The 23597-nt window shown below is 43.4% G+C and overlaps 1 protein-coding gene across 1 annotated transcript; it reads right to left on the bottom strand.

Moving 5' to 3' along the window:
* Positions 1 to 9503: 9503 nt before the first annotated feature.
* On the bottom strand, positions 9504 to 23068 carry LOC112236454 (myocardin-like). The gene is made up of 9 exons (XM_042306421.1): positions 22996 to 23068; positions 19736 to 19876; positions 18386 to 18550; positions 17852 to 18023; positions 17549 to 17693; positions 16711 to 17355; positions 15821 to 15958; positions 13819 to 13873; positions 9504 to 13693 (listed from the first exon to the last, which is right to left on the bottom strand). The coding sequence occupies exons 1-9, from the start codon at positions 23066 to 23068 to the stop codon at positions 13254 to 13256; spliced, it is 1974 nt and encodes a 657-aa protein (XP_042162355.1). The 3' UTR covers positions 9504 to 13253.
* Positions 23069 to 23597: the final 529 nt, after the last annotated feature.

Here is a 23597-nt window from a genome sequence, read left to right as displayed (position 1 = left end):
TATCTCTTTCCTTCTCTTCGGGGACTGGTAAGATGTGGGCTCAGGCTTTGATCATTGGCGGAAGGCCGCTGCGGTACGATTTCTGTGGTGCTCCAGCGAGAGGGTTGCTGTGCAATTATAACCCCTGGAGGAGAAGCAGGAGGTAGGCTAATTGCTCAAAGCCACAGTCGTACTAGTCTGTATCTTACAGCCAGCCAACATCAATACTCTTTACTCTATAGGGTACAGAATGGCAGATCAGTAGCTGAGTAGCATGTATCATATGGCCTTATAGAATACAAATAGTCCACATCAATACTCTTTAACACACAGAATGGTGGTTCACTACTACAGTAGCATGTGTCTTATGATCTAATGGACCAGATCCTCTCTTGTTGCTATGCTATGGCCTCTAGTCCATATAGAACCATTCAAGACTCATATTGATTACTCTTCAGGGCTCTGAATGACGTTCCTGACCCCTAGTTTGTACATGGTACAGCCTTAGCCATACTGAAAACACATACTGTATCATTGTGGTGGTGGTGGTGGGAAACAGCTGTTCTGAGGGGAGAGTTGTCTTTGGAATGTCTGTCTAACCCCTGACCTTCTGCTTGCCCTGACCTGCTGTGGCAGAGGAGGAAAATGCTGAGCTGACTGAAAGAACAGAGACAGAGGTAGCTCACCGTGCCCTGGCTCCAGCTGACTGGGATATCACACTGCAGCGCTGTCCCCTCATTTTAAGAAACGATCCAATGTACCAATTTCACATGCTGTGTAGATAGGTCAATGTAAAAAAGAAGGCTCTAGCCTGTCTGTAAAACAGTCTGTGACCAGAGGGCTCCAGGTCTCCAGCTCTGCCCTTGAGTATCTAACTAGCCTCAGGTTATCTATACTTAAACATGAGTTATGTATGAGATACAAGTAGGGCACTCTGTGGGATGCTCTTTGTGTAAAAGTGGCAAAGATGCAAAGGCTAATTAGGCTAATTAGCGATGTTCCCTCTAAGCTGCGTGTGTGCGCGGCCGCGCTCTTCCTCCAGGACTGCAGCACAGAAGAAATGCCATGCTGCGCAGAGATGCAAGACATTGAACTTCACTGAGTTCGCCCCATTAGTTTGCACTATATAGATCAACGTTTTTTCTGTGATCGAATCAACATTACATCAGGCCCTTTTCAACGCAACAAAGAAAAACAAATCTAACTTTTTAAGATTGAGGCTGTGATTTTGTTGTAGGCAGAATCAGAGGGCAACTGAGTATAATTCTAGTCTTTCAATCACCAGCGAGTGAATGCGCTTTTCAGATCAGTGCACAGATCCGAGCATCTGCATATTTGTTGATATTCTTGGCTAGTTAGCGAGTTATTAACCCAGTTATAGATAAGTCATAAGTCATGTTATGGGATTTGCTCCATTGGTTTGGTTGGTAGGCCTACATTATGCTCAAATAGCCACACTAGCCTATTGGCTACTGTCTAAAGCTGTAAGGGTACAGCCTCAGTGTTCACTGTAAAATTCTCACAATGTTCAGGTTTCCGCTCACCAGACCTAAAATTTGCTCAGTGCCCCAAAAGGGATCATTGCTAATGAAATATAGATGACTTATTGAGCCATGATACTGTGTGAGATACTGTGTTTTCAGCCACTCTTGGAGGACAATGGAGGTTACATAGAAAATGCCTCTTTGTTATTATAAACCAACGTGTGTCCTTATTGCAGTTTTTTGGGTATTTTCTGCTCTGTCATTCAATCTTTATTGAATGAATTCCCATGAACACTGAATAAATAAACTGTTCTGTTGTGTGATTCCGTCAGAGGGAAGACCGTTTGGGTTTGTTCACACACAATCAGCAGGCTAAGTGAAATGGATATCTATGCCTGTATAAATCGCTCACACACACACGTGCGCACACGCACACACACACACACACACGCGCACAGACACACACACACACACACACACACACACACACACACACACACACACACACACACACACACACACAGGCACACAGGCACACAGGCAGGCAGGAGAGGACACTGCAGTCACAGATCGTATAGAGTGTGTGCTATGAATCTCAATCAGCTGAAGTTGGTACCTACAGGGACAGTAAGGGGTTAAATTGATCAGAATCGCATTAGGGGATAGATGGATCTTCAAGCAATTGAATATGATAAAACTGCCCATTTAAATTGGCATTAGAATCTCAAGCGTATTCGAAGGCCGCTTCAACAACCTGCATCCCAGTTCAACCTAGGTTGTATACATTTACTTTTAATGAAAAGATGTTAGATTATGTTAATCCCAGTGGACTAGTTTAACAGGAAATCATTATTTGAAAAATGGTTATAAAACACAAGTTAGGCCTACTCAAAAAAAGGTGTTATAATATACCATTTTAAAGTATACCATAACAAATGTTTGGCAATTTGAATATAAATGTTGGGGAAAATGTCAAGTTTCATCTTTCTGTAGTTCTAACAGCTGGCCAATGACAAAAATCTGAAGTTTGTCAGTGCCAGAACTCCCCATACCACTGTCTGTGCTATAGCTCCTCTTTCTTTTATCATGTCCCTGAGTGAAGCAGAGCCATAGGCTGCTTACTATCCATTTAACAGCCAGAATAAACCAGGAGGAAGGGTGATGAGACATTCATTTCCCCCGAAGGCCAACCGGGGACAGCTGCACGGCGAGCGCATGACTTCGATGTCCGAATGCTTCAATGCAGCTAGCTACAGGTGATTCTATTCCCCTCGGTTCTCTCCATCTGTCTACCTCTCTGTTCGTTCACAACAGGTGGTTACAGTCTTGGCAGCTCCACTCACACTTACACTCATGTTTAACTCACATTTAGTCAGTGTTGTAACAAGAGCCCACGAGTGAAATCACACACCCTACAGACCAACATTTACAGCTTTTTATTGTCAAAGGCCCCTCAGTTGTAGGTATTGGAGAACAGATATTCCCTGTGCCTGCATTAAATGGGGTGAAAGGGGGGTCAGATCTTCCTTTTACGGAGTAGTTTACGCCCTACCACAAGGTAAAAACTAAACTCATCTCCCTTCCCGTTTTACCACTCTGAGTGTCAAAAGACTGACACTCTCAGCCAATCATCATTCCTGACTCACGTGTTACGAAAAGACTGACACTCAGCCAATCACCATTCCTGACTCACGTGTTACGGGGGATTATCAGCAAGTCTTCCAGGCGAGTTTATCGGCTATTCAAAATGAGAATATATTCAAATTGACTGGATTATATTGTTGATATAGTAATTAATGGTATAACGTTTAAACACTACTACTGATAGAGTTCATTCAAGGGTTTCTCTACATCCAACCCTTAATAATGGTGCCCCTCTAATATTAATTTGGATAGGATAACCAAATTAATCAGATCAATTAACCATTCCAGTAATTAATCAATACATTATCTTGAATATTAATTAGCCAAAAGTCACAACATAACTGTGTATTATGGTGTTTGTGTTGTATATAGGCCTGTACTGTATGTTGTTACTGAATGAGCATCTGTCAGTGGTGGTTTTCGTAAGGTTGTCTAAGTTAAACCATAGTGCTACAGAGCGAAATGTTACTAAGCTTTACGGCAGAGGAGGCTGGTGGGGGGGAGCTATAGGAGGAAGGGCTCCTTGTAATGGCTGAAATGGTACAGTATTAATGGAACGGTATCAAACACGTCAATATGGAAACAACACGACTTTGTTCCATTCATTCCATTCCAGCGCGCCCGTCCTCCTTTAGCTGCTACCAGCAACCTCCTCTGTATTATGGTAAATAGAAACATTTCGGAGCGTTGTGATCTTGAATGTAGCCCAGGCCTGTGTGTGTGTCATGGTGCAGCTGCTCCCCACAGAGGAACAGAGCTACATCTGAAGGACACAGCTGAGTTCTTACAAATCTACCTCCTTCCTTCCTTCCTCCTTCTCTCTCTCTCTCTCTCTCTCTTTCTTTCTTTCTTTCTTTCCTTCTTTTTTCTTTTTTTCTCTCTCTTTCTTCAAAAGTGCTAACTCAAAATCTCCTTCCCTCACTTACTCAACACCATTCATCAGATGTGTAGAATTTAAAAAATGTGCAGATCTTTTCCTAAACGAAATTCAACACGGACAGTAAATTACGCAAAAATACTTGTATTTTTTTATCCAGAAACAATTGGATCTCAGAGTACCCCATGTCCAGGCATCATTTTGCATCATTACATAGGAAAGACCACTGAAGATGTGTTTTTTTGAGTCATCCTGTAAGTAGAGAAGAGGCGCGGTAGACCAAATCCACCTCTTCCAGCTCTAAAGTTACTGCACTGGATACAGTGGATGGCTGCAAACTTTCTACTTTTAAACTCAGACAAAACAGAGATGCTTGTTCTAGGTCCCAAGAAACAAAGATCTTCTGTTGAATCTGACAATTAATCTTGATGGTTGTACAGTCGTCTCAAATAAAACTGTGAAGAACCTCTGCGTTACTCTGGACCCTGATCTCTCTTTTGATGAACATATCAAGACTGTTTCAAGGACAGCTTTTTACCATCTGTGAGCTATACTCGGCCTTGTCTCAGGATGGTAAGTTGGTGGTTGAAGATATCCCTCTAGTGGTGTGGGGGCTGTGCTTTGGCAAAGTGGGTGGGGTTATGTCCTGCCTGTTTGGCCCTGTCCGGGGGTATCATCGGATGGGGCCATAGTGTCTCCTGACCTCTCCTGTCTCAGCCTCCAGTATTTATACTGCAGTATTTTGTGTCGGGGGCTAGGGTCAGTCTGTTATATCTGGAGTATTTCTCCTGTCTTATCCGGTGTCCTGTGTGAATTTAAGTATGCGCTCTCTAATTCTCTCTCTCTATCCCGGAGGACTTGAGCCCTAGGACCATGCCTCAGGACTACCTGGCATGATGACTCCTCGCTGTCCCCAGTCCACCTGGCCATGCTGCTGCTCCAGTTTCAACTGTTCTGCCTGCGGCTATGGAAACCTGACCTGTTCACTGTGATTACTATTATTTGACCATGCTGGTCATTTATGAACATTTGAACATCTTGGCCATGTTCTGTTATAATCTCCACCCGGCACAGCCAGAAGAGGACTGGCCACCCCACATAGCCTGGTTCCTATCTAGGTTTCTTCCTAGGTTTTGGCCTTTCTAGGGAGTTTTTCCTAGCCACCGTGCTTCTACACCTGCATTGCTTGCTGTTTGGGGCTTTAGGCTGGGTTTCTGTACAGCACTTTGATATATCAGCTGATGTAAGCAGGGCTATATAAATACATTTGATTTGATCATCATGGATAAATTTGACAATCTACTGGCAAATCCTTTTTAATCCTTGTCATATGAAGAGAAATAATTAGATAAAAAGGTATCGGTGCTCATCGGCCATTGGACATAAACATTACACAACAAGTTGGAAATCGCAAATTCAACGAGTGGTTTGGAAGGAATCCGTGACAGTGGCTGTGTGGTCCCAAATATGGGGTTAAGGTTCTCTTTTCCAAGTTTAAAATGATAAACATTCAACATTGTCCGTGCTGTCAATGAAGAATGATTTGTGCCACGCACAAAACAACTATTCATTTGACTTCAGTGAGTTCAAAACAACTGGTAAGTCGGGAATAAATGAGCTCAGACTGGGAAAATACGTTTTGAACAGTCATCTAACTCGGATTGTAAATCCTGCCTCCAGTTGTTTTGAAAGCACCATAAATTCAGAGAGGTGGGTCCAAAAGTGTATTGTATGTGCCAGGGAGATATGTTTACTGTAGCCAAGACAGTAACAGTAAGTGTATTGTATGTGCCAGGGAGATATGTTTACTGTAGCCAAGACAGTAACAGTAAGTGTATTGTATGTGCCAGGGAGATATGTTTACTGTAGCCAAGACAGTAACAGTAAGTGTATTGTATGTGCCAGGGAGATATGTTTACTGTAGCCAAGACAGTAACAGTAAGTGTATTGTATGTGCCAGGGAGATATGTTTACTGTAGCCAAGACAGTAACAGTAAGTGTATTGTATGTGCCAGGGAGATATGTTTACTGTAGCCAAGACAGTAACAGTAAGTGTATTGTATGTGCCAGGGAGGTATGTATACTGTAGCCAAGACAGTAACAGTAAGTGTATTTTATGTGCCAGGGAGATATGTTTACTGTAGCCAAGACAGTAACCGTAACGTTTATTGTATGTGCCAGGGAGATATGTTTACTGTAGCCAAGACAGTAACAGTAAGTGTATTGTATGTGCCAGGGAGATATGTTTACTGTAGCCAAGACAGTAACAGTAAGTGTATTTTATGTGCCAGGGAGATATGTTTACTGTAGCCAAGACAGTAACCAAGATAACGTTTATTGTATGTGCCAGGGAGATATGTTTACTGTAGCCAAGACAGTAACAGTAAGTGTATTGTATGTGCCAGGGAGATATGTTTACTGTAGCCAAGACAGTAACAGTAAGTGTATTGTATGTGCCAGGGAGATATGTTTACTGTAGCCAAGACAGTAACAGTAAGTGTATTGTATGTGCCAGGGAGATATGTTTATGTAGCCAAGACAGTAACAGTAAGTGTATTGTATGTGCCAGGGAGATATGTTTACTGTAGCCAAGACAGTAACAGTAAGTGTATTGTATGTGCCAGGGAGATATGTTTACTGTAGCCAAGACAGTAACAGTAAGTGTATTGTATGTGCCAGGGAGGTATGTATACTGTAGCCAAGACAGTAACAGTAAGTGTATTTTATGTGCCAGGGAGATATGTTTACTGTAGCCAAGACAGTAACCGTACATTTATTGTATGTGCCAGGGAGATATGTTTACTGTAGCCAAGACAGTAACAGTAAGTGTATTGTATGTGCCAGGGAGATATGTTTACTGTAGCCAAGACAGTAACAGTAAGTGTATTTTATGTGCCAGGGAGATATGTTTACTGTAGCCAAGACAGTAACCATACGTTTATTGTATGTGCCAGGGAGATATGTTTACTGTAGCCAAGACAGTAACAGTAAGTGTATTGTATGTGCCAGGGAGATATGTTTACTGTAGCCAAGACAGTAACAGTAAGTGTATTGTATGTGCCAGGGAGATATGTTTACTGTAGCCAAGACAGTAACAGTAAGTGTATTGTATGTGCCAGGGAGATATGTATACTGTAGCCAAGACAGTAACAGTAAGTGTATTTTATGTGCCAGGGAGATATGTATACTGTAGCCAAGACAGTAACAGTAAATGTATTGTATGTGCCAGGGAGATATGTATACTGTAGCCAAGACAGTAACAGTAAATGTATTGTATGTGCCAGGGAGCTACAGTGGGGCAAAAAAGTATTTATGCAAGTTCTCCCACTTAAAAAGATGAGAGGCCTGTAATTTTCATCATAGGTACACTTCAACTATGACAGACAAAATTAGAAAAAAAATCCAGAAAATCACATTGTAGGATTTTTTTATGAATTTATTTGCAAATTATGGTAGAAAATAAGTATTTGGTCAATAACAAAAGTTTGCTTGCACATGCTTTTTCAGTTCTGCCCACACATTTTTTATAGGATTGAGGTCAGAGCTTTGTGATGGCCACTCCAATACCTTGACTTTGTTGTCCTTAAGCCATTTTGCCACAACTTTGGAAGTATGCTTGGGGTCATTGTCCATTTGGAAGACACATTTGCAACCAAGCTTTAACTTTCTGACTGAGGTATTGAGATGATGCTTCAATATATCCACATAATTTCCCTTCCTCATGATGCCATCTATTTTGTGAAGTGCACCACCAGTCCATCCTGCAGCAAATCACCCCCACAACATGATGCTGCCACCCCTGTGCTTCACGGTTGGAATGGTGTTCTTCGGCTTGCAAGCATCCCCCTTTTTCCCCCAGACATAACGATGGTTATTATGGCCAAACAGTTCGATTTTTTTTCATCAGATCAGAGGTCATTTCTCCAAAAAGTACGATCTTGTCCCCATGTGCAGTTGCAAACCGTAGTCTGGCTTTATTATGGTGGTTTTGGAGCAGTGGCTTCTTCCTTGCTGAGCGGCCTTTCAGGTTATGTTGATATAGGACTCGTTTTACTGTGGACATAGATACTTTTGTACCTGTTTCCTCTAGCATCTTCACAAGGTCCTTTGCTGGTGTTCTGGGTGTCACACCCTGACCTTAGTTATCTTTGTTTTCTTTATTATTTTGTTTAGGTCAGGGTGTGACGAGGGTGATATGTGTTTTTGGCCTGTCTAGGTTTTTGTATGTTTATGGGTTTCCCCAGTCTAGTTGTTTTTATGTCTATGGTTGCCTAGATTTGTTCTCAATCAGAGGCAGCTGTTTATCGTTGTCTCTGATTGGGGACCATATTTAGGTAGCCATATGCCTTGGATAGTTTGTGGGTTATTTTCAATGTGTAGTTGCGTGCACTCGTTGTGCGTAGCGGCACGGTCGTTTTGTTTAAATGTTCTTCCTTCATTAAAAGAAGAATGTTTTCTTATCACGCTGCACTTTGGTCTCCTCTTTACGACGAATGTGACACTGGGATTGATTTGCACTTTTCGCACCAAAGTACGTTCATCTCTAGGAGACAGAACACGTCTCCTTCCTGAGCGGTATGATGACTGTGTGGTCCCATGGTGTTTATACTTGGGTACTATTGTTTGTACAGATGAACATGGTACCTTCAGGCGTTTGAAAATTGCTCCCAAGGATGAACCAGACTGTGGATGTCTACAATGTTTTTTTCTGGGGTCTTGGCTGATTTCTTTTGATTTTCCCATGATGTCAAGCAAAGAGGCACTGAGTTTGAAGGTAGGCCTTGAAATACATCCACCGGTACACATCCAATTGACTCAAATTGTCAATTAGCCTATCAGAAGCTTCTAAAGACATAATTTTCCAAGCTGTTTAAAGGCACAAGTCAATTTAGTGTATGTAAACTTCTGACCCACTGGAATTGTGATACAGTGAAATAATCTGTCTGTAAACAATTGTTGGAAAAATGACTTGTCTTGCACAAAGTAGATGTCCTAACCGACTTGCCAAAAATATAGTTTGTTAACAAGAAATTTGTGGAATGAGTTTTAATGATGCCAACCTAAGTGTATGTGAACTTCCAACTTCAACTGTACGTTCACATGACTGAACATTCTGTATCGCAATCAAGCTGTGTGGAAGTCATACTTTTTTCATGGCTTTTTAAATATAATTTATTAGTGGGCCTATCAATAAAAAATAAATCCTCTGTTTGGCTTCAACCTCACGATCAAATCTAAATTTAGATAATCTACTTACCTGGGTGAGTTGTAATCGGAGTTGTGTGTGTGGAAGCTTCATTAAAATGCCCAGAAATATTATTAACTTTGTATTACCAGTCACATTGCGACTGATGTAGACTGAGCAAATGATTAAGTTAATATTCCCTTCTCCTGAGCAATGTAGCTTCCATTGGTTACAATTCATGATCCCTTTTCCTCATCAATAATTTGCCATCAATCACCTCCAGTAATGACATTTACTGGGACATCCTGATCAGACACAAGACAACGAGACAGTGGATGGGAAATCTATTAAGACTTTTAATTTCTTAATGTTTTTTACAATACAATTTTTGAACACGTATTGATAACATTTTGCCTGAATAAGTTACATATTAATTAAATAAATACAATTAAATACTGATTTATTTTTGCCATTGGGTCATCCCCACACTATCTGGTTACAGTACTAGGATGAGATGAAGAAAGATTAGACAGTGACGTTATCAATCTGAAGATTATTCAGGAAGTTATCAGCATTGGAAGACATATTGAACTCCCAATGAATGGAGCTGACTGAAACAATGGCAACAGTTGGCTCTGATACTTCCTGATCTTGATTATGACAATGTCTCAGTCTCATCCCTCTTTGTCTCATTCTGGCTACAGAAAGCCTCAAGGGGGAAAGAAATACCTTCACAACACAGACAGACAGGAAGGGGGAAGGATCAGGCATTTGAAGCATAGCTTCACCTAGTCTCCTGTTGCTTTTCCTGGAATAACCTAGCATAGACAGTTCTCCCAACCAACCCACCAACCTCTCCAATGATTCTGAAAGTGATACACTCCTAACATGAGTCAGGTGATATCAGCACAGATTTAGGGGAAGAGACTGGTTCAGATGAAAACCAACATACACCGTGGTTGTCCAGGACCAGACAGAGTACAGTAGGCCTAAAGCATCTCCATTCACAAGAGGTAGCATGTTACTCTCCCGCGTTTCTCTCTCTCGTCATCCTAAGTGCAGCAGACAGAGAACGTGTTTGACCACCGGTTGTCCAGGACCAGACAGAGTACAGTAGGCCTAAAGCATCTCCATTCACAAGAGGTAGCATGTTACTCTCCCGCGTTTCTCTCTCTCGTCATCCTAAGTGCAGCAGACAGAGAACGTGTTTGACCACCGGTTGTCCAGGACCAGACAGAGTACAGTAGGCCTAAAGCATCTCCATTCACAAGAGGTAGCATGTTACTCTCCCGTGTTTCTCTCTCTCTCGTCATCCTAAGTGCAGCAGACAGAGAACGTGTTTGACCACTGTGATTATCACGGTCGTCAGTCTGTCCCATTGTCACCATTCAACATGGTTTTCTACAGTTCTACAGTGAAAGCTGCTCGTGAAATGCTTCAATATGAAAGCTTGGCAGATGATTGGTAACTCTGCTTAGAAGCACCTGCTGCTGATCTGTTGTTCCCTACAAATGCTGTTTTGAATTCAAATACATTTGTACCTACACACTGAAGAAGGCTGTGAAGCCGAAACATCTGTGTATGCTATCCCTGACGCAGTGAAAACCCTCAAATGAACTAAGCGTTATGCAACATCTTGTTGAGTGAGGACCCATTATGCCATTTTGTTTAGAGTAACGACAAGACAGAGATATGGGGGCCTGGTATTTCCCAATAGCTGTGCCCTTCACATACACCATATTGCACTTAGCGCAGTGGTTATTATTCAGAGACTGAGTGGGGAACATCAGAACCATATATATAAATAAATGTCTCTGGGGAACATTAGTAAGATCACAGTTTGTTCACACAATGGTCTTTAAGAAGGGTGTCGAGTCAGCTAGGAGGTTAGGAAAGCACACTATGTGTTGTATTCTCCCAAGGAACATAACACAGGCCTGGTCCAAAAACAACCCCTAGCCCCTACACCCCTTTGGTTTTCTAATCTACATGAACCAGATAGGCAGAAGAAATATGGAAGGCCTATTGGAAGGCTAGGTGGAGCCGTCACCCTACTGCTAACAGAGGCTGTGGGTTGCTCTCAGGCCAGGCCATAATCAGTGCTCACATACTTCACTAATTGACAGGCCATACAACTAATCGGAATCACAACAGCTGAATTAAGTCTGTCATGACCTCAGAACCATTGGATCTGGTAGAACATCATGTGGAATAGAGAATATCTGCTCTGTAAATACTGAACGTTCTGACCCTGAGAATAAGCCCTTGGACTGCCTTGTCAATCACTGATAGCACGGAAACACAGACAACTTCATCATGATCCATGTTAGGGAGAAGTACAGTATTCACCTCCTCAGCTCTTTACTGATGGGACACCCCTGGTGGTCATTTAAAATGAATATGGCCAATCCCATACGGACCCCTAGCCTCTAGCCCCTCGTACCAGGGCACAACTTCTAGTAGGCTGGATAGCTGTGTGCGATATGGGTAAAGTTCCACATAGCCTATCAGGGGAATGGTGGAGCTATTACCATATTGATTATATCTATCCAGAACTATCCTCAAGTGCCTAGGGGCTAGAGGTTGATTTGGAACTGGCCAAGAGAGAGATTGTGGTCTCAGGGAACACCTGTGTCATTTCCTGCAATCAGAACAGCCTCTCTTTGGGACAGATTTATTTCTTGATTCTACCTGTTTTTACAGTATGGGATAAGGCACTGAAAAAATCTTAAGCTAAAATCATGAAATTGTTTCATGAAATTAATTGCCATTGTTATCCTGCGCATAACCTTTATTTGACCTTTTTATCTCCATAACAACAGGTGTAAACAGTGACTGTGGCCCTTACAGTGTGTAGAGCACCAAGCTGTTCCTCCAAACACTGTGGGAGGTCCTCAGTGGCCACCTGTTCTCATGCGCTGATGAGAACATACACTCTGGTAATATGGTGGTGTTGCAGGCTCTGAAGCCTCTCAGAGTGATTGCTATTTATCTCTTGGCTTAATAGGATGTTTACCAGGGTTTTTTTTCTTCTCTTAAATAAAAAAAAGACAAGCATTGAATTGAACATAGTGGTTCATTAGGTTTTAGTGACCCACTCACAGTGTTATATATTGCAGAAACAGACTAGTGTTGAGACCACAATTAAAATGGGCACGAAATGTGGAAGCAGGCTTTGCGCTCTCGCTCTCGCTCTCGCACAGATCAACCTTACAAAATCAATACTCAGAGACATTGCACACTTAGTCTACACAAAGTAGGAGCTACAAGTATATTTGCAACAATTCAGATAAATAACACACACACACCCACATTGTATATTTATCTGAATTGTTGCCAATATACTTGTATTAACACACACACACCTACACAAACAGAAGCAGCCAGGCGTGCACATACCACACAACCCTTACAGGGAAGTGTGTCTGCCAGCTCTCTCTCTCCACATGCCGACTGTGTGTCTGGCACTAGGGGAAAGGTCTAGAGACATGGACAAGCTGTCTGCCCAGTTTGGCTTTAATGGCCTTTATGAATGACTCGGACTCAATGACTGTGGCTGGGGGAACAGTAGGGGCCCTGTTCAACTGGGTTTCTTTGTTTAAAGTGGGAAACAATGTGTTGGATTGTGTGTGACTCCAAATATGCATTGTTCATTTGTTGTATTTGGCCATTTTTTATTTAACAGGACAACCCAAGGTTTGTGTGTGTGTGATTCCCTCTGCCAGTTATTGTTCCACCAAGCAACTCAATCTTTTTTCAACTCTTCCAATGCAGTAGCATCTGTCTCTCGACATTGCGTGGGGTACAGACCTGCAGTCACCTCTCTCAAACAGACTACTCACTCACAGAGTGGACAGAGGGAATGGATGGATAGACTGATGGATGGACATTCACAAATCTGTTCCCATTGTTTGGGAGGTGTATGTTGAAGTCCGACTAACACATACATACATACATACATACATACATACATACATACATACATACATACATACATACATACATACATACATACATACATACATACATACATACATACATACATACATACATACATAAATATATACAAACACACCTAAGACCTTCACCACTGCTCCACCATGAGATCCAACGCTCGGTTGACGTTCAGATCCGAATTGAGGCCAAAGTCGGTCTCAACGAATGGGGCAGATGGAGGACTGAGAGGGCGGAGTCCAGAGGCTAGCGACCCCAACCAATCAGCAGGGTCAAAGGTTGCCTGAACCCGCCTCTTCCGTGAGGTCACAGTGGGAGGCAGGGGAGAAGTACAGATGGGGGGAGGGAGAGGGGGTGGGGCGGCTTGGCGGGGAACCATCGTCGAAGGTGACGGCGGGAGCTCCAGCAGGAGGGAGGAGCAGAGAGGAGAGGACAAGAAGTTGTCATCCTTTGAATGACAACGGAAAGGCTGGGACTGGTCTGTTTGGGGAGGAGAGGAGGGGCCGGGGAGGATAGTGACAGGGGATTGGAGGTCTGAGACAGAGGAGGAGTGGGAGTGGGAGTGGGAGTCTAGAAGAGAGGGGTAAGGCAATACAAACAAACAAACAAACAAAAGCTTGTAATTATCCATGACCAGTCTTGGTGACTACAGAACTATAAATTGTCATTGAGAGGCCAGAGAGCTATCCACTCACCCACACAGGTGGTAGGTTCCTCCAGAATGTCCTCTATTGACTGACTGGGGTCCATCTAAGGAGGGCAGAACAGAGACCGGGAAATCACCCAAGGGTTTACTTGACAGGGTCACCTTTTACAAAACACAATGAATGTCAGCAGTGACTCTGATTTACACACACACACACACATTACTTTGCAGACAGAGTTGTGTGTCAAATCGGAGGGCATGTTGTCCGGACCTCTGGCAGTCTCTATGGGGGTACCACAGGGTTCAATTCTCGAGCCGACTCTTTTCTCTGTATATATCAATGATGTCGCTCTTGTTGCGGGCGATTCCCTGATCCACCTCTACGCAGACGACACCATTCTGTATACTTCTGGCCCTTCCTTGGACACTGTGCTAACTAACCTCCAAACGAGCTTCAATGCTATACAACACTCCTTCCGTGGCCTTCAATTGCTCTTAAACGCTAGTGAAACCAAATGCCCACACTCGCTCGCCCGACTAACATAACCATCCTGGACAGTTCCGACCTAAAATATGTGGACAACTATAAATACTTAGGTGTCTGGCTAGACTGTAAACTCTCCTTCCAGACTCATATTAAACATCTCCAATCAAAAATCAAATCTAGAATCGGCTTTCTATTTCGCAACAAAGCCTCCTTCACTCACGCCGCCAAACTTACCCTAGTAAAACTGACTATCATACCGACTATCCTCGACTTTGGCGATGTCATCTACAAAATAGCTTCCAACACTCTACTCAGACTGCATCCAGTTTGCTATCACAGTGCCATCCGTTTTGTTACCAAATCACCTTATACCACCCACCACTGTGACCTGTATGCTCTAGTCGGCTGCCCCTCGCTACATGTTCGTCACCAGGCCCACTGGCTCCAGGTCATCTACAAGTCCATGCTAGGTAAAGCTCCGCCTTATCTCAGTTCACTGGTCACGATAACAACACCCACCAGTAGCACACGTTCCAGCAGGTATATCTCACTGATCATCCCCAAAGCCAACACCTCATTTGGCCACCTTTCCTTCCAGTTCTCTGCTGCCAGTGACTGGAACGAATTGCAAAAATCGCTGAAGTTGGAGACTTATTTCCCTCACTAACTTTAAACATCAACTATCTGAGCAGCTAACCGATCGCTGCAGCTGTACATAGTCCATCTGTAAATAGCCCACCCAATCTATCTACCTCATCCCCATACTGTTTTTATTTTATTTACTTTTCTGCTCTTTTGCACACCAGTATCTCTACTTGCACATCATCATCTGCTCATTTATCACTCCTGTGTTAATCTGCTAAATTGTAATGTGACGACCCTCCCACTCTGTCTGCCGTATTCTCTCTTTGTTGTTTCCTTATTAGGATGCTGGTGGGCGGAGCTGGGAGGGTCGTCAGCTACATGGGAAACACCTGGGCCCGGTCTCTCCCAGGATAAATACACCACTTCCCCATTCATGGAGGAGACTCTCTCCATGCAGACACTGATAGTTTTTGTTGTGTTTCTTGGTGGTTTTTGGTTGTTTGCCTTAGCACCTTTCAAAACCCTGCATTATCACATTCATGCATGCAGAACACTCACTTACATTACTGATTACACACACCATTGTATATTTTCCTTAGTTGCTTTAGTTAATAAATATATCTTTTGTTACTCCTTGTCTCCACGTTGTCTCCCTTACGGGCTTTGAGCCGGTTCGTGACAGTAACTATTCGCTCCTATGGACTATTTATTGCCTACCTCCTCATGCCTTTTGCACACACTGAATATAGACTTTCTTTTTTCTACTGTGTCATTGATTTGTTTGTGTTATTGGCTTGTTTATTGTTTACACCATGTGTAACTCTGTGTTGTTGTCTGTGTCACACTACTTTGCTTTATCTTGGCCAGGTCGCAGTTGCAAATGAGAACTTGTTCTCAACTAGCCTACCTGGTTAAATAAAGGTGTTCTCAACTAGCCTACCTGGTGAAATAAAAAATAAACACACACATACACACTGACCAGTACTCTGTTAATGGCCTCCTGCAACTCCTCCTCCAGACTGCGGACGCTGGGTGGGGCTTGAATAGGACTGGCTGTGATCTGCATAGGCAGCTCAAAGTCCTGGCCAATCACGTCCCACGGCTGGCAGCAGAACACCTGATTGGACAGTGGAGGAGGTTAAATTGTACATACTGTATGAAGCTATATAGTATTTAATGGTGAATATTGTAAATGGTAAGATAAAATCACACTGTGTTGCACTGTCTCAGCTAAAACTTGTGGATGATATGGTTGTGTACCTGTGTGAAGTTTGTTGGGGAAAGATGAGTCAGGTATAGGAGAGACTATGGTGTATCTGTCTGTCTGAGTCAGGTATAGGAGAGACTGATGTGTCTGTCAGGTATAGGAGAGACTGATGTGTCTCAGGTATAGGAGAGACTGATGTGTCTGTCAGGTATAGGAGAGACTGATGTGTCTGTCAGGTATAGGAGAGACTGATGTGTCTGTCAGGTATAGGAGAGACTGATGTGTCTGTCAGGTATAGGAGAGACTGATGTGTCTGTCAGGTATAGGAGAGACTGATGTGTCTGTCAGGTATAGGAGAGACTGATGTGTCTGTCAGGTATAGGAGAGACTGATGTGTCTGTCAGGTATAGGAGAGACTATGGTGTGTCTGTCAGGTATAGGAGAGACTATGGTGTATCTGTCTGACTGTGTCAGGTATAGGAGAGACTATGGTGTATCTGTCTGACTGAGTCAGGTATAGGAGTGACTGATGTGTCTGTCAGGTATATGAGAGACTATGGTGCATCTGTCTGTCTGAGTCAGATACAGGAGAGACTGGTGTATCTTTCTGTCTGTCAGGTATAGGAGAGACTGGTCTGTCTGAGTCAGGCGTGTTAGTGTACCTGTGTGAACAGGATCTCTGTCTGTCCTTCCCTCTCTGGTGTCCCTCTGGGCCATCCTGGATCCTGTTGCAGGAAGGGATGGAGGGAACCTCCACAGGATAGAGACAGAGGAGGAGATAGCCTCTCCCTGGGCCTGCTCCTCATCCTCTCCCTCATCCCCAGCTCCAGGCTCAGCTCCTGCTGCTCCTGCTCCGACCGCCAGGGGGGGGCAGTCGACAGTGGCAAAGAGGAGCATGGGGGGAGACCGGGGCTGGGTGTCGACGATGGGGTTAACGCAGGGGCCAGGAAGCCACACTGCTCCCCCACCACACTGACCCCTATTCCATTAGTATTACCATTCGGAATGCCATTAACAATTCCGTTTGGAACCCCGCTCAGAATTCCAGTGGACTGGATGTAGACCTGATGGTTAGGGCTGTTGGTGGGGGAGTCAGTTCCAGAGCTGGGGCTGGAGCTGGGGTAGTGGCTGGGGGTGAGCAAGAAGGTGGGGGTAAGGGGTTCCTGGCTGGTACCCAGCTGGCAGAGGGGCACAGGGGTCAAGCACAGGTGGGGCAGCTGGAAAGGGCGGAGCCTCTGGAGGAGGGCGGGCTTGGTGCCGGAGACAGGAAGACCTCGCTCACGCAGCTGCTGTCGCAACTCAGACACCTGGGAGAGAAGGAGCACGGGGTGTGACAGAGGAGAGTGTCAGGGACAGCAAATAGAGAGGGATGAGAGAAAGAGGTCAGAGAATGAAGAGAAGCAAGCAATGACAAAAGAAGGAAGAGAAGGTACAGATGAATAGGAAGTGAGAAGTGCTATAAACATTCAAATGTTCAAGTGATTGTCCTGCCCATATTACCGTGAGGTCGACCAGGTTAGGTGGGAGGAGCTCAGACTTGTTGGAGGGACTTGTGTCCACAGAGGTGTGGTTTGTTACCATGGATACAGGCTGAGGGTTCTGGTGCATGGCTCCAGAGAACCTCACCATTTGGTTGGTGTCTCCACTTTGATAAAAACAAAACATTCATGCTAGTTGCCAGCGCTCATGTAATGGTTAACCAACTTTAAATGGTCTGATGAACAGTACAACATCTGAATGAAACCACAGTTCTTGTGAGAAGGCCCAGGGGGAGGGAGGTTTGGTGTATGTAGTGCTACCTACCTGGGTGTGACGGTGAGCTGCTGCTGGTCCTGTTGCTGCTGGTTCTGCTGTTGTTGTTGTTGTTTCTGGAGGATCTGCAGCTGGAGGAACACCTGCTGTTGCTGCAGGAGGCTGGAGTAGGCGGGGTCTAAGAGCTGGGCTGGGGTGGGGCTCCTCTGACTGGCCCCTCCCCCTGAGCACAATGTTAATAATGATCAACTTCCCTGCTATTTAGTGGACTCATTTTGACAACATTTGTCATGTAAAGCACATTGGGCTGCAAGTACTGTATGAAAGGTAATATATACATAAGGTAATACATAAGGTAATATATACATAAGGTAATACATAAGGTAATATATACATAAGGTAATACATAAGGTAATATATACATAAGGTAATACATAAGGTAATATATACATAAGGTAATACATAAGGTAATATATACATAAGGTAATACATAAGGTAATATATACATAAGGTAATACATAAGGTAATATATACATAAGGTAATACATAAGGTAATATATACATAAGGTAATACATATACATTACCGGCAGTCCCGGCCGTGCCTCTCTGGTCGGGGGGAATGTACTGATGGTATTTCAGTTTCCTCATCTTGGGCTGTGAATCCCGTGGTTTCCGCGGGGGGGGCGAGAGGAAGTCAGGGAGGGAGTAAGGGAGGAGGAGTCGGAGGGAGGTGTGAGCGACCGGGCTGTCTGAGAAAGGAAGAGGGGAGGGGGAGAGGGGGAGGGAGAGGGGGAAGGGGATGGAGAGGGAGAGGGGGTAGGGGATGTGGAGGGAGAGGGAGAGGGGGAGACAGAGAATGAATCAAAGTAATATTCCTCATATCCATGTTTTTTTTTAGAAATGTATTATTCAAGCATTGTCAAAATACATTAACAGTATAACCTGAGAGAGGTCAGATCAGTTCTGATTAGTACAGCCAGTTCTGAAATTACTACCATGTTATGAGTTCCTAAGGCAAAGTTAACAGCAGGATGTATACAATATGTCATGTAACATATGTGATCCTTTCAGGTTGTAATGGTTGAACAGTCAGTATCCTAGCTGAATCCTGGCATTAAACGCATGTGTGAAACCGTGACAACTGACAGTGTGTCCAGTCAGCTGTGACATCTAGCAGGTGTGTGTTTGTGTGTGTGTGTGGGTGCCTAAATCCATAGGGCATCGTTCCGTTGGTAGTGACTGTCGACACTAATAAATGCGTAACACCAGAGTGAGTGTGTACATTATGCTATGTGGTTGAATACCTATCAGTAGACACCGGGAGAAGAAGAGACTGAAATACTGTATCTGACCCTCACAGTCAGAACATGTCTGTCTCTCTATGCAGACAACGCATTAACATCTGTAATCCCTTAATACTGTAATACTGTAATACTGTAATGCTGTAATACCGTAATACCGTAATACTGTAATACTGTAATACCGTAATACTGTAATACTGTAATACCGTAATACTGTAATACTGTAATACCGTAATACTGTAATACTGTAATACTGTAAAGCTGTAATACCGTAATACTGTAATACTGTAATGCTGTAATACCGTAATACCGTAATACTGTAATACTGTAATACTGTAATGCTGTAATACCGTAATACTGTAATACTGTAATGCTGTAATACCGTAATACTGTAATACTGTAATACTGTAATACCGTAATACTGTAATACTGTAATACCGTAATACTGTAATGCTGTAAATGCATGGGATTATTTTTGATTGACTTTACCACCAATCAATCAATGAATCAATCAATCCATTGTTACTGCTTCAATCAATTAATTCTTAATTTCTTGAATGCTTTTTACAGATGCATTTACACATTGTTCTGGATGTGTGTTTGGTCTATTTCTGAGTAGCCCTGTTCCAATACCTTTGGCAGCAGGGGCGTGGCATGGGAGGTCAGATACATCCCCTTTGGGCTCCCGGTCATTGCCATGGAGTTGGAGTCGCCCACGGTCATGCTCATTGGCTGGCTGATGCCCTCGGTTGCTGGGAGCAAAGCCAAGATAGACTGCAGGAAAGCAGGACAGAAATATAAACAGGTAATAGCAAAGGATCTGATCCAAACATGACTTGCAGTTCTAAAATCAGTTTTGTGTTTCTCATGTTGATGGTTGAGGTTAGGATTTAGGGGAAGGTAATCTCACTTGATGATTAGGATTTAGGGGAAGGTAATCTCACTTGATGGTTAGAATTTAGGGGAAGGTAATCTCACTTGATGGTTAGAATTTAGGGGAAGGTAATCTCACTTGATGGTTAGAATTTAGGGGAAGGTAATCTCACTTGATGATTAGGATTTTATGGTTAGAATTTAGGGAATTTCACTTGATGGTTAGAATTTAGGGAAGGTAATCTCACCTGATGATTAGGGAAGGTAATCTCTGATGGTTAGGATTAGGGAAGGTAATCTCACCTGATGGTTAGGATTAGGGGAAGGTAATCTCACTTGATGGTTAGAATTTAGGGAAGGTAATCTCACCTGATGATTGGATTTAGGTAATTTATGGGGATTAGGGAAGGTAATCTCACCTGATGGTTAGGATTAGGGAAGGTAATCTCACTTGATGGTTAGAATTTAGGGAAGGTAATCTCACTTGATGATTAGGATTTAGGGAAGGTAATCTCACTTGATGGTTGATTTAGGGGAAGGTTTAGGATTTAGGGAAGGTAATCTCACTTGATGGTTATTAGGGAAGGTAATCTCACCTGATGGTTAGGATTTAGGGAAGGTAATCTCACTTGATAGGGAAGGTTACCTGATGATTGGATTTAGGATTAGGGAAGGTAATCTCACCTGATTTAGGGAAGGTAATCTCACCTGATGGTTAGGATTAGGGAAGGTAATCTCACCTGATGATTAGGATTTAGGGAAGGTAATCTCACCTGATGGTTAGGGAATTAGGGAAGGTAATCTCACCTGATGGTTAGGATTAGGGGAAGGTAATCTCACCTGATGGTTAGGATTAGGGGAAGGTAATTTTACCTGATGGTTAGGATTTAGGGGAAGGTAATCTCACTTGATGGTTAGGATTTAGGGGAAGGTAATCTCACCTGATGGTTAGGATTAGGGGAAGGTATCTCACCTGATGGTTAGGTTTTAGGGGAAGGTAAACTCACCTGATGGTTAGGTTTTAGGGGAAGGTAATCTCACCTGAACATGGGCGGGACTGTGGTTAAGGGGCAAGACCCCAGGGGGCAGGTCACTCAGCGATTGGTCGTCTAAGAATCCCAGCGACGAGGAGAGGGCTGGTGATTGGAGTACCCCGAGTTGCTCGGAAGACAAGGAGGAAGAGCAGGAAGAGATGTCATCTTGGAAGACATCTGAGGAGAGAGGGAAGGAGACTGGGCCTAAGGGAAGAGGAGGAGGAGGAATAGGTTAATTAGTAATGACATCTGGACTGTTTCATAAAATCTATAGTTACTTTGTGCGTGTGTGAGTTAACTCACGGTTCTCTGGAGGTAGTATGTGTTTGTGTATTAGTTCCAGAGGTCCGGGCCGATGCTGGACCTTCTCTCTAAGGTTGTTAGCCAGCCGAGCCTTCTTCTGCCTTCCGGTCCCACATACACTCCTGTCTATTAGAGAGAGAAGCAACACACTCCTGCCTATTAGAGAGAGAAGCAACACACTCCTGTCTATTAGAGAGAAAAGAAACACACTCCTGTTTGTTAGAGAGAAAAGCAACACACTCCTGTCTATTAGAGAGAGAAGCAACACACTCCTTTCTGTTAGAGAGAGAAGCAACACACTCCTTCCTGTTAGAGAGACTATAACTGTGTTGACGTGGGCACTCACTCCCAGTTCAACCCAGCAGGGTTACCCAAAACTTCTGCCTTAAAGGAACCACATACCCCTGGAGACACATAAATAACAACACAACCAGAAATGCAACAATAATAGTGGTATTTTAATCACAATGGACAATGAGAAGAATAGGGGAGAGGATAGAGAGTAGAGGAGAGGATAGAGGGTAGAGGAGAGGATAGAGGGGAGAAGAGAGTGGAGGAGAGGATAGAGGGGAGAAGAGAGAGGAGGATAGGAGAAGAGAGAGGAGGAGAGGATAAAGATGAGAAGAGAGACGGGGAGATGATAGAGAGTAAAAGAGAGACGAGGAGAGGATAAAGATGAGACGAGGAGATGAGGACAGAGGGTAGAAGGGAGGAGGAGAGGACAGAGAGTAGAAGGGAGAGGAGGACAGGATAGAGAGTAGAAGAGAGAGGAGGAAAGGATAGAATAAGAGAGACGAGGAGATGATAGAGAGTAGGAGAGGAGAGGATAGAGATAAGAAAAGAGAAGAGAGGATAGAGAGTAGAAGAGAGGTGGAGAAGAGAGAAAAAAGAGAGGATGAGAAGAGAGAGGAGAAGAGAGAAGCTGACATGAGATGAGGAGAGGATAGAGGGTACTAGAGAGAGGAGGAGAGGATGGAGAGTAGAAGAGAGAGGAGGAGAGGATAGCGAGTAGAAAAGAGAGGAGGAGAGGAGAAGAGAGAAGAGGATAAAGAAGAGGAGAGGATAAAAAAGAGGAAGAGAAGAGAAAAGCTGACAGGAGAAGAGAGAGGAGGAGAAGATAGAGAGTAGAAAAGAGAGGAGGAGAGGAGAGAGTAGAAGAGAGAGAAGAGAGAAGAAAAGAGAGGATGAGAGGAGAAGAGAGAGGAGAAGAGAGAAGCTGACAGGAGAATATAGTAATATAGTAAAAGTATTTGGTTTACTAAATATTCTTAAGTATTAAAAGTAAATGACATACATCATTTCAAATTCCTTATTAAGCCAATTAGACAGCACAGTTGTCTTTTCTTTTTTTACAGATAGCCAGGGGCACAATGCAACACTCAGACATCATTTACAAACATGTGTTTAGTGAGTCCGCCAGATCAGAGGCAGGGATGATGACCACGTATTTCCTTGATAAGTGTGGCATTGGACCATTTTCCTGTCCTGCTAAGCACTCAAAATGTAACAAGTTTTGCGTTTCATGGAAAATGTATGATAGTAAAAAGTACTAGAGAGAGAGAGAAAGGGGAAGAGAAGACAGAGGTAGGTGATGAGGAGTATTATGCTTTGCTGGGAGCATACTAAATGAGTCAGACAACAGACAGCAGGAATACAGTGGACAGACAGACGGGGCATCATCACCTTGTGCAGTTTTAATGTTCAGACCACACAGGGGCGACTTCTGAGTGGCGCCATCGTCAGTTAGACGCTGCATTGGGAGATAGCAGGTCAAACCAGAAAGTCAGTTTTGGGGTCAGTTTCAATTCATTTAAATGACATGGCCTAAATTATCATTATTTCTTTATGCAAATTGATTTTGATTACATAGGGTTTTCTTTTGTCATTGTAACAAAATCTGTATTGTTACTATTTGCATTTACTGTAGCCTACGGTAACAGTGGGACAACAAGTCTCTTCTTTAGGTTGAGACAAACAGTGGGACAACAAGTCTCTTCTTTAGGTTGAGACAAACAGTGGGACAACAAGTCTCTTCTTTAGGTTGAGACAAACAGTGAGACAACAAGTCTCTTCTTTAGGTTGAGACAAACAGTGAGACAACAAGTCTCTTCTTTAGGTTGAGACAAACAGTGGGACAACAAGTCTCTTCTTTAGGTTGAGACAAACAGTGGGACAACAAGTCTCTTCTTTAGGTTGAGACAAACAGTGAGACAACAAGTCTCTTCTTTAGGTTGAGACAAACAGTGGGACAACAAGTCTCTTCTTTAGGTTGAGACAAACAGTGA

Source organism: Oncorhynchus tshawytscha, linkage group LG03, assembly GCF_018296145.1.
Source record: "Oncorhynchus tshawytscha isolate Ot180627B linkage group LG03, Otsh_v2.0, whole genome shotgun sequence".
Taxonomy (NCBI): Eukaryota; Metazoa; Chordata; class Actinopteri; order Salmoniformes; family Salmonidae; genus Oncorhynchus; species Oncorhynchus tshawytscha.
The sequence above is the reverse complement of the archived record's forward strand: the minus strand, read 5'-3'. Positions and strand labels throughout refer to the sequence as shown.